This window comes from Chaetodon auriga, chromosome 19, assembly GCF_051107435.1.
Source record: "Chaetodon auriga isolate fChaAug3 chromosome 19, fChaAug3.hap1, whole genome shotgun sequence".
NCBI classification, from domain to species: domain Eukaryota; kingdom Metazoa; phylum Chordata; class Actinopteri; order Chaetodontiformes; family Chaetodontidae; genus Chaetodon; species Chaetodon auriga.
The window spans coordinates 9,453,313-9,467,109 of record NC_135092.1 but is presented as its reverse complement, the minus strand read 5'-3'; the positions used below and the strand labels follow the sequence as shown (position 1 = coordinate 9,467,109).

The following is a 13,797-nucleotide window of genomic DNA, read 5'->3' as shown; positions in this document are numbered from 1 at the left end:
CCTTCTGGCATCACCATCCACCTCCAGCTCTGACAGGCAACTTTTCCGATTTTAAACTAAAACTGCTATAATGATGATTTGGTAGTCTTCCTCTTTCCACTTTCACTCTGTAGTTGTTTTAAACATTACTTTTTTTCCCTTTATTGTAGTACAGATGAAAGAGCAACAATTGGACAGGACATACAACAAGAGTCCCTGCATCCTGGTCCAACGACTACACCCAAAAATAAAGCAGATCACATAATCCATTACAGCCACCCATGAAACATCCAAGGGGAGACCCCTGGCTATCACAGATGAGATGCCATTTGTTGACACAATGACTTTGGTATGTTCTTATTTGAGTTGTTTACTGTCATGACTTCATCCTACTTACAAGATGAAATTAAACCTACTAGGAAGCCACAGGCAGTCGGTGCATTGGCATCCCTGTAGACGCAATGAAATGTATAATTACAGTACCACACTTCCTGGAATGTGTTCTTAGCATCTTAGATGAGATGGATGGTATTCATGTAAAGGTTTAAGCTTATGCTATGATAAAGTGTACTTTTGAGGGCGTAATCATGTTCAGTTGTCAAAGAGACATGTGTGGAAGAGTCAGAGAGCCCAGTCTTTCCTCTTGAGACAAAGGAGTAGGTTTAATTTCAGCTGTTGGGGAGTCATATTCTGGATCAGGCTCATGCACGCCAAACAAATCACTCTGACATACCAAGGACGTTGTGTTAGCGTATTCAATGCTGCTTTCCATCTGCTATTGATTTACAGGAACACCATGCACTTGTTTGTCCAAAAAAAAAAAAAAAACCAATGAAAAAACATCAGGCATATAGCACATTATTGGCAGAGTGGCTTATGTGTCAGTGAGAAATGTACTGTAATAAGCCACTGATGAATTGTTCATGTACCGAGAGGCAAACTTTCAGTAAATCTTGAAACACAGCACCCTTATAAAACACATTTCAAACAGTGAAAGGAACGAATCCATCGTTTGAGAGGAGGAGAATGGTTGCCTTCACATCTATCTTAAAATACCGGGATATTTACGGGTCAAATATTTTCTTTAGTAGTTCTATTAAGTCATCTGAACCATCAGTCTGTCATTCCTTGTGTTTTCCCAGTCAGTCACTGTGTATGCCAGCTGCTCTGGCAACTGGACTCCAGTCAGATGGCAGCACAGGAAGATAAGTGACTTTGCCTTCAAAATAAAAACATCATGGAGACAGACAAAGCATTTAGGAATAAAATCAGACTCAATAAAATGTTAAGACTTTTTTTCCCCACACATTCTCTCTTATTTTGTTGTATTTTGCAGTGTAATACACATTACATTTATCTGTAATATGTATTTACTGTATATTTTTGCCTGAAGATGTGGGGCTATGCTGTCCCTGGTGATTAAAAACTAAGCCTTTAAAATAGCAAATATTTTGTTTTTCATTATGGTTGTAGTTGTTGTTACTGCAGTTTAATTGAATTTATATAGACCCCGGCATCCTGGATTTTCTGTATGTCTTTACTAATATTAATAATATTCTGTTTAATCCCTCTGCATGCTTACGAACTATTTTAATAGCTGGTTTAATTTTGATTATACATGACTCTTTTCTTATAGAACATTGGTAGATATTCATCTATAAATGAAAAATACACTGATATAAAATGTAGATATAGATATAAAGAAAATACTCAAGAGACTAATTATGGCGCAATTATAGCACTATATTTACATTTGCAGTGTTAACATATAAATAGATTTAGAAATAAATAAACATATTAAAGATGATTCAGGTATTACAGTAGTATTACAGTAGCAGTGGTAGTATTTTGCTGCCTTGGTGAGTTCAGTTTAATTTGAAGAATCCTGAGGGAAGCTCTGCTCTGCTGATCCTGATCCTGATCCTGATCCTGCTGCTGGGACTGTGGTGGGCAGCAGCTCAGTGTCCTGCCCCCTTCACGCCATGAGCACCGTCAGCCTGTACCTCCACCCAGCGCTGAGACAACATGTTTAACCCCCGGCCTGATGCTGTGAGGATGACGATGAAGGACTCATACCGTCGCTGCATCGGCTGACTGCTGATATGAAACGCATGGATTATGGATCGGATGTGGATTTGTTGCAGAATCCTCCTTTTCCTCTGCGTGTGCGTCCATTCGTCGCTGCATGACGGCGACGACGCGTCTTGTGATGGAGCGTTTGATATTTATTTTGTGTTAGACAGGTGAGTGAACGCGGATCGGTTGTGTCTGCGCGCGTGTTTGTTTGCAGCCAGCAGGGGCAGAGCGGTAGATTTATTTCATACATTTCTCAAAAGTGCAGGGACTCTTGACTCGGTCCTCTCCTTGTATGGCTGTGTTTAGTTTTCCACGTCCCTCTGCTGCTTCACTGCAGGTTGGACAGAGTTTCTGCTCATCTTTTCTGTCTGATCATCAGCGTTTGGGGGTGTAAACTTGGAGAAAGTTCACTTTTATAGTCTGCATTGCTCCTCACAGGGTGAACTAACTAAGTCCTGAACAGACAGTAACACAATGAAGTATCTGTTTATTCTATGCAGCAGCAGAATAAATTGACCAACACCCATCCTGTTTGTTTTTTTTTCTTATGCATGCATGATGTTTTTATGTTAGGATGGACCTGAATAAGAGAGCTCCATGGATTTTCTGGGAAAGCCGATCAAATTTCTACATAAATCTCCATATTTATAGATTGTTCTGAACTTGTATCTCTGTTTGCATGTATTTATTTCTATGTATATTGTTTGTATTTATGTATTTTAGCTCCTCTACTCGGTCAATACAGCAAGCTGAGTTTGATTATATTTGATATTTCACGTTTGGATGAGTGTGATTTATCCCTCTGGTGCCGCCTGTTTTTGCAGATCAGGCAGCGTGTCGGGACACTGGGATGAGATCTATGGATTTGTGGAGCAGCTCACTAGCAGGTTTGTCAGGTAAGCGTCAAGTCACTGTTATGTGCTTTGAAACTTTGTGACGCTTATCCCTCTCGTGTCTCTCCTGCTCGTCCCATCACAGTAATGTAGAACTTTATATGGCACACTTCAAAACAAAGTGAAAAAGTGCTTAACAGACAACCAGGCATATTACATTGGAAGCTAAACTAATGAAAAAAGGCTATTTAAAGAGTGAGGAGTCATTACAGGTCTTTAAATTACAGTACAAACAGTAGTAGTGAGTAGAAAAGTAGGCCATGTCTATTTTGGGCAGCAGACATCATAAGAGGCCACCAACTGCTCCAAAACCCCTCTGGGTAATGGTGCAAAGGGTGTGTGTGTGTGTGTGTGTGTGTGTGTGTGTGTGTGTGTGTGTGTGATATCTTTAGGTTTAATAGTGGGTTGCTAAATACGAGTGCAAAACATCCAGCCAGATGTCGAAGGTGGTGCTGACCACAACAGACAGTCCTGTCCCCCTTCACAGCCTGAAGGGGTAGAGCGCGGATGTAGCACTGACGGGGGTGAGGGCTTCAGTTCTTTACTGTGTGGAGATCAGAGGGTGTGATTCAGTCGAAGAAAGCGTTTGATGACATGAAACGAAATGCTGCTTGATGAAGTTTATATTTCATGTAAGTTTATATGTCATTGTGCATTTTATGTGATGCAACATCGCATTGTCTGCTTTGTCATTACAATACACTTCATGATAAGATTAAAGGTTTTGCTATATGTTAGTGTCATATGTGTCACTTTAGCATCTAACCAGGTAAAGTAGCCAGAGAGCAGACAGAGACATACAAAGATAAACTAGTAAAACTTAGGGAGAAGGGTCTTGCGGTGTACTTGCGCCACCATCACCCCTCTAGGTAACGAAACTGTGATGTCATGTTGTGTTTTGTTTCAGTACATTATATCATCTTATTTCATGTCATCCTGTTGGCGTTGATGGTTTCATCTATTTTCTGTCCAATCAAAATGAAATTATATGTAATTGAATTTATGGGAATTCGTTTTGTTGTCTTTATTTCCAAAGCCACCTTGTAAAAGATACAAAACATAGTTTCTGATTTTATGGGTCGTGTAGCTTTGTAGATTCACAAGCTCTCTCTCTCTCTCTCTCTCTCTCTCTCTCTCTCTCTCTCTCTCTCTCTCTCTGTCTGTCTGTCTGTCTGTCTGTCTGTGTGTGTGTTTCAGTCCCAGGATGAAGGTTTCCTACATTGTCTTTTCAGCCAAAGCGGTCGTGATACTGCCACTAACTGGAGACAGGTACCGTCTTCACCTTTTAAACCTTCCCTCTTTTCTCCTTTGCTCCCTCTCCACCTCACCCAAGCCCATCATCCTCCTCCTCCTCCTCCTCCTCTTCCTAACTGATAAACAACATCACAACATTGATAACCAGATCACACAGAGCTGTCATCAGTCTTTACTGACACCGTGCCGTCCGTGCTTTGTGATCTGTGCAGGTCTAAGATAGACGAGGGTCTGAAGAAGCTGAGCCAAATCAAACCTGCTGGTGAAACATACATGCATGAAGGCATGAAGGCGGTACGTACACTCATCAAACAGTGTGACTGGTCTCATCAAACCCAAACAATCAACAGTCAAAGTGTCACAATCCTGTGGGAGCTACATGAGTGTGTATGTGTGTGAGCTGTGCTGAAGACTTTGATCCAACTCTCACTCCTCAGGTATCAGAGCAGATGAAGACGCAAACTTCGCCCTCATCCAGCATCATCATCGTTCTGACTGATGGCAAGCTGGAGGTTTACCCCTATGAACTGAGTGTGCAGGAGGTATCAAACACACACACACACACACACGCACACACGCACACACAGCATAAATGACATTGAAACCATGGCGTGGTTGACGTGTAGGATGAAGAATAATGTTCACCATGATCATTTTCCTTATTTTTTTAAGATTCTTTTCAAGCAATGCAGCACACAACAGAACTTGAAGAGACTTGAAATATGCTCAGCTATTCCGTCTCAGTAAATTTCATGTTCCGCTGTTTTATTTGGTTTGTGGGTTTGTTGTTGATGAGCTCTGTTCCGTCCTTTTTTTGCAGATTCAGGATGAGTTCATGTGCTATTTGCTCTTGTTGTTTTTATCTTGTGTTTCACTGCTGCATGGCCAGTTGCCCTTTAGGGACAAATAAAGCAGCTCATCAGCAGTTTCAAGGGTCTGTATGTTGATTTTTGTATCAGGAGGGATGAACTGAACCAGTTGCTGATTGGAAGAGGCAAAAACATTTATCACTCTAAAACCTGATAGTGTGTTTTCTAGGCTGTTGTATAAGTTTTGCAGGGCTTGACATGACTGAACTGTAAGAAGATCATATGATCTTGTCTGATAACACCGACATGGCTTGATTATATGTTAGTCAAAGCAGATCTTGATCCAGGACTTTGTGTTGTGCCTCCCAGGCGGACAAAGCCAGAGGGTTCGGAGCCAGAGTGTACTGTGTCGGGGTCATGGACTTTGACCAGAAACAGGTAGGAGGACTTTTTTAGGTGACTCTTCTCTCTTGACTTTCACGTCAGCTTGTGAGAAAGAAACTTGTCTCTGTCACTGATACTGTTTGCTTTGTAAATGCTGCGGTTTTATTTGACTTTCTGTCTGTGTGTGTTAGCTTGGCTGCTGTCTTTGGCCCAGATTTATTAACTCACCTTGACCTGATTGGTTAGTCTGCTTGAGTTCAACTGGAGCCTCCCACAGAACAGCAAGCAGCTGGCAGAGATTCATAGTTTATAGTTTATGCTGCGATTGGTTTATGTAAAATCATGGAATACATTTTGTTTTGAGTTTCCATTTCCTCGGAGAGTCTTTGATTTCTCCCCGCGCAGGTATCAGGTTATTGAAAAGGAGCCTTGTGGTGGTAATGAAAACACTGAACTCAGTGAGGATGAAACCCAATGTGCCCTCAAAGTTGTTTTTCATGCAAATAAGAATGAACCCAAATGTCTTCTGCTGACTGTGCTGGCTGTAAGAAATACAAATGGGAAAAACTGCCATTATTCAAAAGAACCACTGGTCTGCAGTGTTTGTAATAATGCTGTGATATGTGATATTTTCCACAGTCAACACCATGTCATAAGTTATTCTTAATGAAATTTACAGCGCAGTGAAAAACTGTAATTACATTTGTTGAGAAATATAATAATACAATGTTTCATTTAAAGTGGCGTTCATTGCAGCACAAACCCCCCGCCCTGAATCATTCATGCTGCCTTAATCGTGTTATAGTGACAGTGTTGAGCTGCAAAATAAGTATGAATAAGCATAACTGAAAGGCCTCAGAACTGTATAATTCATGACCGGGAAAGTCAACGGGTGCACAAGTTCTTCGGCCTGGTTGTGTGTGTGAGTGCATTTTGCAGGCTGAGGAGGAAATAATTATATCACTCCCTAATTAGATAATGCCAGGCCAGCTTCCTGTTCTGTTACCATTAAAACAGGAGATGAAAGCTTCAGCCAGCTGTCCAGAGCTTTCATCTCCTATAAACTGACTTTTCCTCCCAAACCGCTGCTGAAGCACTGACCCGAAACAAGCGGATCTCCTGCAGAGGCTGCAAGAAGTGAGCACTGAAATGCAAAATTCTTCTGGTATGAGAATTAAAATGAATAGTTCTTCTGATTTTTGTCACAGCTCGCTGAAATAGCAGACGGCACAGAACAAGTCTTCCCAGTGCTGTCCGGGTTTCATGCCCTCAAGGACATCGTCAGCTCGGTGAGGTCACGTCACATGCAGCAATGTACAAAAACAGCATGGCATTACACTGTGTGAGTACAGACTTCCAACCTGAGCTGTTATATGTGTCTCCACACAGATCCTGAAGCAGTCATGCATGGACGTATTCACAATAGAGCCGTCGAGTGTTTGTGTGAACGGTAAGTTAGTTTGCTGCATCTGTAATGTTTGAATAGAGTAATGCAGCTAAAGTATGGTGTAAATGCATTATGTTGTTATGTAAAATGCATTTGTAGTTTGACCAAATAACTGCAAAACTGATAACATTCCCATCAGCATCAGGTGTGCATTGTGTGTGCTGATGAGTAAATGTTAGCATGCCAGTAAATTAAACTAACAAGGTGAACGCGATAAAAAATACCTGCTGAGCATGTTAGCATACTGGAGTAAACATTTAGCTAAAGAACCCTCACGGAGCCTCTAGCATGACTGTAGACAATTTGTCTCGTTTAATTTTAATTTGCTCAGTTACCACACTTGCTGTATAATGATTGCTGTTTCTGTTTGCTGCAATCTGAGCTCAATGTCATGGTTGTGTAATGATGTGACTGATGTTTCCCAGAGTCTTTCAGTGTGGTGCTGAGGGGCAGTGGCTTCAGCGGATCCAAGAGGACAGACAACATACTCTGCTCCCTCACAGTCAATCAGAACACATACGGTCAGTACACTCGAGACATATCAGCTGATACACGGCTTGGTTTTGGATGGTTGCACCTATGTGGAAGGAGGCAACATTAAAAGTTTACTTACCAATGATGCCTAAAGCACGTGCCCACACGGGACTGCAGGACAACATCACGTATGAAGTGAAATGTGACCCATTGTGCAGATCTGCAGTGGAAAGTCACAGTCATGACGTCCAGAAACAAACAGTGGCTGCTTTTTATTGACTTCAGCTGGAGAACAGAGGAGACATTATGAGGCTGAGCAGAGGGAGGAGATCTGTGTATCTCTCGCTCTCTCATTAATCTATTAACAGATCGAAGGGAAGTGGGGGGGGGGGGGGGGGGGGTGTCACTGAGAGGACATGAAGGGATAACACATAACTATGTTTTATCTTTGGCTTCTTCTTCTGACCGGCTTGTTTTTATCGGCTCTGCTGGAATTCCTTTCGTTCTTTCTTTTGCTTCCGCTCTGTTGCTTTGAATTTTCATTTGACTTTGATGTTTCCAAAACTTCTTATGAGGGAACAGTACAAAAAAATGGAGGTAGCATGGCATTGACAATTGTCGAACAAGTTTAACTCATAATGAACACACAGGAATGACAGCATGACAGCGACATACACACCACCTTGTCTGTGTGTAAAATTAGATGATGTACCAACACTGACTGGAACTAAATTGTTGTAGAAAACATGTTTTTGGCCATAACTCAAGAATTCACATTGAACTCATTACAGGTGTCTCATAGGACAAAATGATGGCGTGATGACATTTTATATCCAAGGGGTCAAAGGTCAGCTTCACTGTGACATCGTAATGTTCTGTACAAACACTGTTCTGGCCGTTATTCAACACCATAACTCACCTGTCCACCTTGAATCTGTGAGTTTGTAGCTTCTTTGCAGCAACATATATTTGAAGCATTGTAGTCGACCACAGGCTCATTGGTTCTGCTGATATTGAGCTTCAGGTGATTGTCGTCGCTCCATGTGATGAAGCCCTCTGTCAGTCATCTGTACTCCTCCGGAAAAATAGTCCCTGAGTGAAGACAGCATGTTTCTCACTGGAAATGATTTACTGGATTCATAGAATCCTCAATATAGTGATAACTTTAATTCACAGGCATAGATGTCAGCTGCATCCTGATTGGTTGGCGGAGGCATAGAACCGCAAGGCAGTAATTGCTGTTGATTTGTATGTTGTTTTTGCAAGAAAGTCTTTGTAGGCACAAACAGGGTCTCAGAGTTTGTCTCTGTTTCCTCTCAGACCAGAAGCCAACAGTGGTTACAGACGGCCATCTGCTGTGTCCAGCTCCTGTTCTGCACGAGGTCGGACAGTAAGTCAAGCACACACACTCACACACACACACACACGCAGACTGTTCATAACTCTGTGTGAAACTGTAAACAAGCTGCAAGAGAAAAAATAAAAAAGGAGCTTCATATCAGCACAAAGTCTCTTCTTAAAGGCAGTTATATTTTTGTAATTCCAATTATATTTTCACGTAGTCACATTATAGCATTCTGGCCATTGTTATTTAGAGTTAATGATGTATAGTTGCAGTCACCCACATAATAAACAGTAGCCACAAGAATTTCTTAATCTACAGCTGAGAAACCACAGTGGTGTTTGAACACTGAAAATAGTGACTGAAGCTCTCATTATGTCTGCTCACGATCTGTTTTGTTGTCCTCGTTTTTTCTCTTTCTAGTTCCTTTGTTGTGCTACTAAAACCTTAAAGATTAATATGTATTAGCCCCAAAGGCTGTGAGTTCGTTGAGAATACTTGCAGATATTAAATTCCCCATCAGCCTTTTCTCTTAACCGTCAACAGAAAAAAGACTTGAATTTTTAGAAAAGAAAAAAAAAAAGTTCTGGAAAGCACTTCAGCATGACATCATTTTATAACATCACTACATTGGCATTTCTCTGACAGCACCGGCTCAACGCAGGCTTACAAATAAAGTCTATCATCGGCCCAGTGGTGGTGTCACATCAGGACAGCACTAAGGTGTGGCAGCATTTCACACAGCTGATTAAGCTGATCTTAAACGCCTCGTTTGCAATAACGTAGAAGGAATTCCTCCCTTTTCTCCAAATGATATTTGTAGATGCCCAGTTTAGCAGTTTAACTCAATCAACATGTCTTGCTGCGTCGAATCATAACACCAGGTCTGTGCATATACCGCAGGTTGAAATTAGAATCTAGAAAGGTGTTGTTTGTGCAACGGAGAGAGAGACCAGACCAGTGTTTACAGTAGAAATATCTGCGAACAGCTCAAAGCGTTGGACAAACCGAAGCCAGTCTGACCAGAATATCTCTGTGGCATTTAGAGAGCGAGCCAAAGCTGATTTAACTTCACCCACTTCAAACAGCGTCTGTCCCTCCCTCCCTCTATCTGTCCCGAGTCACCTCTCACTTTCCATCGTGTCTCGCCCACTCTGTAACACTCCCTCCTCACTGAAACACTCGCTCATAGTTTGTGCAGTTTCTCAGGGACAAAGCTGAAACAATCTCAGCTGAGCCCACCCTCAAATGTTGGAAGCAAACAATATTTAACTGCGAGCTATGATGGCAAACAAGGAAATCTGCCTCCAAAATGATAAGAATATGAATGGCAATGGCTTCCTTTTTCAGTGAGTCAATGTTCTTGGCACTAATGATGTTGGAAGGTCAACAGGGAAAGTGACAAGGTTACCAAGACACACGGCTACAAGGCAGTGCTGCTCAAACATTGTAGCTGATGGGGCCTATTAGTGACTTTTGAGAAACTTTTACTCAGGTTTTACTCAACTTAAACCTTGTCACGCACCTTTCTGACTTCACAGAGGTCAAACTTAGTTCACGAAAGCATCATAACCAATGAAAAATGCAGGAAAAATGGCTGTTCACAGGTGTGCAGCAACTGTGCAATTGTCTCTTCTTTTGATGGTGTTTTCAGTGATTCTGTCTAATAACTGCAGGTCAATCGAAGTGCTGGTCAGCCTCAACAATGGACAGTCCTACATCTCCAGTCCCGTCACCATCTATGCCACAACGTGTGTGAGTAGCAGTCGCATAGCACCAACTAAAGAGGCTTGAAGGAGATCAGTTGATTTGCCCTATTCATACTCAGAAATGAATATTAACTCATGACATGATGCTGTCATGATAGATTGCCAGTAATTACAATTATATCACTACAGTATGAATATAGCCAATTTTGCATTTAGCCTTATATAACACAAGAGTCAACATTTACCCATCATACCTGCTGTTAAAACTGAAGAGGAGAACTTAAAAATGGGAAAAGAAGTATCTCTGAGTCGGTGCACATGTGGCTCAGTGGTACCGGTGCCAGTGTAATCATAACACAAGATATAAAAGCACATCTGCAGGTGTATGGTATAACGTGTTTGGCTGATTAGCGTGTGTTTATTGCAGTCAGATGGGACGTGGGTGCTCTGGTTGCTGCTGGCTCTGTTGCTGTTGCTGGCTCTGGTTTTACTCTGGTGGTTCTGGCCTCTCTGCTGCACTGTGGTGAGTCTGCAGTCTGTGTATGTGCCTGTGGAAGTACGAACCATAATTCAGTGCTGTTGTTATTTATGGAAATAGCTTGAGTGTTAGTGTTGCAGGTTGGCCAGGGCTCCTTTAGTAACACTCCTATTTATTTGTTAAGTGTTGTGTAGTACTTAGTCATATTGTTTCTTACAGGTGATCAGAGACCCACCCCCCTCTCGCCCGCCACCTCCACCTCCTGTCATTGTGAGTAGACCGCAGACTGCTGACAAATATACTTCTCTTACATCATCAGTGGGTTTCTGAAGGGCCAATTTGAGCCTGAAGTCTGGGTTTTGTTTTTTTTTTTGTTGCACTGACTGGAGAGACTATTTTTCAAGAAGCAGAGTAGAGATTTCTGTCAAAACTTCACCTACTTTGAAGATGCATGAAGAAAAGGAAGCAAATTTGAAGAAGTCAAAACTTCAGCAAGAACAACTTTATAGTGAAACTAATGTGGATCAGGATTTTTGTATTTAATTCATATGTACGAGGAAAGATGGTCTGCTGAACACATGGCAGAAGTTTACCTTCAGAACGTATTTTCTGACAGAAAGCCTTTTTAAAACACGGCTTACATTGTGAAAAGATCTATTTAACCTGAACCATGATTTTTTCCAAAACCTAACCAAAGTGCAACTGCAAATAATACTTAAAAAGAAAATGAAAATAAGTCAAATAAGTCCTGAACATGACCCCAATCTCCTGTAGTTGACCCGTTCATCCCCCACAGCTTGCTCCCAAGATGGACTTTGTTAGGTCTTAATACTACATCACCTGATGTCCTAAAGCCTTTCTTACAAACCTAAATTACGAACATGTTGCCTCATGAAAAGACACCTCAGTGCAGAACCTAATCTGAAGCAGAATTTAAAGTTGAAAGTCAAAGATCTTTACTTGCAAAGTTAAGTTCAGGCAGGTTTTTGGTCTCCCTGAAGAGAGAAAGGCTTTGTTTGTTAAGTGGTTTAGGTGAGATTTCATGTTGTGTTGCTCTTTATATGATGATTTACGAGCCCTTTTTTAGTAAAATGTCCTGCATTTCTGAGGTTGGATAATTGTTTAAAAACCGGGTCGTGTTTTTTAGGAAGGGAATGTTTTTTATGGCTAATTTGATTTGTAGAACTTCGAAAAACAGCGTTCTCTGTTTGCAATGTAATGTCACATGTACGAGGTTATGTTCTAGTCTGATAGACGTTTCACTGTTTCAAGTCTGTTTGGGCTCAGCACTTCTGAGACACATTAAATAACTAACTACCTGCAGCTGTGTCTGATTGGCTGCAGCACCTGACAGTCAAACAAGCAGACTTCTAAACAGGCCTCTCTTCAAACCTTGTGTTATCATTGAAAAAGTAATTTCAGTTTACTTCTCTTGTTTTCAAGGATCCAGAGGAAGCTTCTTCACCCAAACACAGGTGGCCTACGGTGGATGCTTCCTACTATGGAGGCAGAGGCCCTGGAGGAATCAAACGCATGGAGGTAAACAAGATACAGACACAGTAATCATATAAAAAATCCATAGTCTTCGCACTTTGATGGCGCCCTTATGCGTAGATTTTTACATTCATTGAGGTTTTCAACTTCAAAATGCAGCCTTTTACCTTTGGTCTGTAGGTGCGTTGGGGGCAGAAGGGGTCCACAGAGGAAGGCTCACGGCTAGAGAAAGCCAAAGATGCTGTCGTCACTATGCCTGAGGAGGTGGAGGAGCCCATCATACCCCGACCCCCACCACGACCTCCTCCGGTCTACAACCCCCCGTCACAGTCCAAATGGTACACTCCCATCAAGGTGAGACAACAGGTTCATCAATCACCAATCAGTGCTGTCCACTTTGTTTAGATGTTTCTTCGTAATGCATTAACCTGATGTGGTTGGACCCTCAGGGGCGTTTTGATGCACTGCTGGCATTACTGAGGAGACAATACCACAGAGTGGCGATCATGAGACCGACATCTCGGGACAAGGTAAGAAACGTCCCGCGAAAACAATTAAAACTCTGCTTGGGATGAAAGAAAACAATTAAGAATACTTTGATTATCACATCTTCCGGTTAGACTGTCTGCAGTCATTAAGGACAAATTCATTTGATTAGCAAATGGATCCACCCACATGACTGGGTTTTGATTAGATAATAACAAAAAATAATCCTGGCTGATTTCGCCCCTCTACATATCTGCTCAACAGACATGTAACAGCTCCCTGTATCAACTCAGTTGTTATAAATAACAGTCTAAATACCAACACTCGTTCAGTGCGTCATCAAACAGGCTACAGGCCCTCCAGTGATTTAGCATTGTGTGCTTCTTACAATATTGACTGGCCTGATTTGGATGATCTTCTTATTTTGTCCCTCTGTGTGGTCAAGCTGAGCTGAGCTCTTATTAAAAGCCAACATTTTAAACATCGATGTTATTTGCCATCTCAAGCAGATTATGGCGCAGATTTGAAGGATGCTACAGTTTCAGACTGTGGTCAAGTGTTTAAATATTCTCACAGCGTCCAAAAAGTTTAAGGAAAATGCATTTTGGCAGAATTCTTTTACAGGAAGAAATTGGTTAGACGCAGGTTCGTTCACATGAGAAGATGCCACATTTAGCTTGTTTTGTTCTGGCAGGCAATGGATCATGATGGGTTGCTTTTATGTTAAGTCACATAAATGAACACACGACATGCATCGCTCTGTTTGGCTTGTGTTGTTTTATGTATTGTATCTTTGTCTTCTGTTGTCTCCAGGGCCGCTGCATTAATTTCACCAGAGTTCAGAGTCACTGATGTTCAAACATGACGATCAACACTTTTCACTTCATTCCAGTTTTTGGCCAAAGATGTACACTCAAGAGATACATGTTCAGATTCGATGTGTCTTGTAAATAAATTTATTTACTTATATTC

General features: G+C 41.6%; 1 protein-coding gene across 1 annotated transcript; it reads left to right on the top strand.

Moving 5' to 3' along the window:
• The first annotated feature begins 1,886 nt into the window (after positions 1 to 1,886).
• LOC143338006 (anthrax toxin receptor 1-like) lies at positions 1,887 to 13,794 on the top strand. The gene is made up of 17 exons (XM_076758080.1): positions 1,887 to 2,222; positions 2,880 to 2,951; positions 4,146 to 4,217; positions 4,415 to 4,496; positions 4,640 to 4,744; positions 5,381 to 5,449; positions 6,604 to 6,684; positions 6,785 to 6,845; positions 7,268 to 7,363; positions 8,637 to 8,706; positions 10,335 to 10,413; positions 10,795 to 10,890; positions 11,065 to 11,115; positions 12,289 to 12,384; positions 12,520 to 12,693; positions 12,789 to 12,869; positions 13,639 to 13,794. The coding sequence occupies exons 1-17, from the start codon at positions 2,098 to 2,100 to the stop codon at positions 13,675 to 13,677; spliced, it is 1,449 nt and encodes a 482-aa protein (XP_076614195.1). The 5' UTR covers positions 1,887 to 2,097; the 3' UTR covers positions 13,678 to 13,794.
• Positions 13,795 to 13,797: the final 3 nt, after the last annotated feature.

Excerpts from the sequence above, each read along its gene's own strand:
- LOC143338006 (XM_076758080.1), top strand. The coding sequence starts at position 2,098 with ATGGATCGGATGTGGATTTGTTGCAGAATCCTCCTTTTCCTCTGCGTG. Across the intron at positions 6,846-7,267 it reads GTCGAGTGTTTGTGTGAACG|AGTCTTTCAGTGTGGTGCTG; the intron begins GTAAGTTAGTTT and ends GATGTTTCCCAG. Across the intron at positions 12,694-12,788 it reads AATGGTACACTCCCATCAAG|GGGCGTTTTGATGCACTGCT; the intron begins GTGAGACAACAG and ends TTGGACCCTCAG.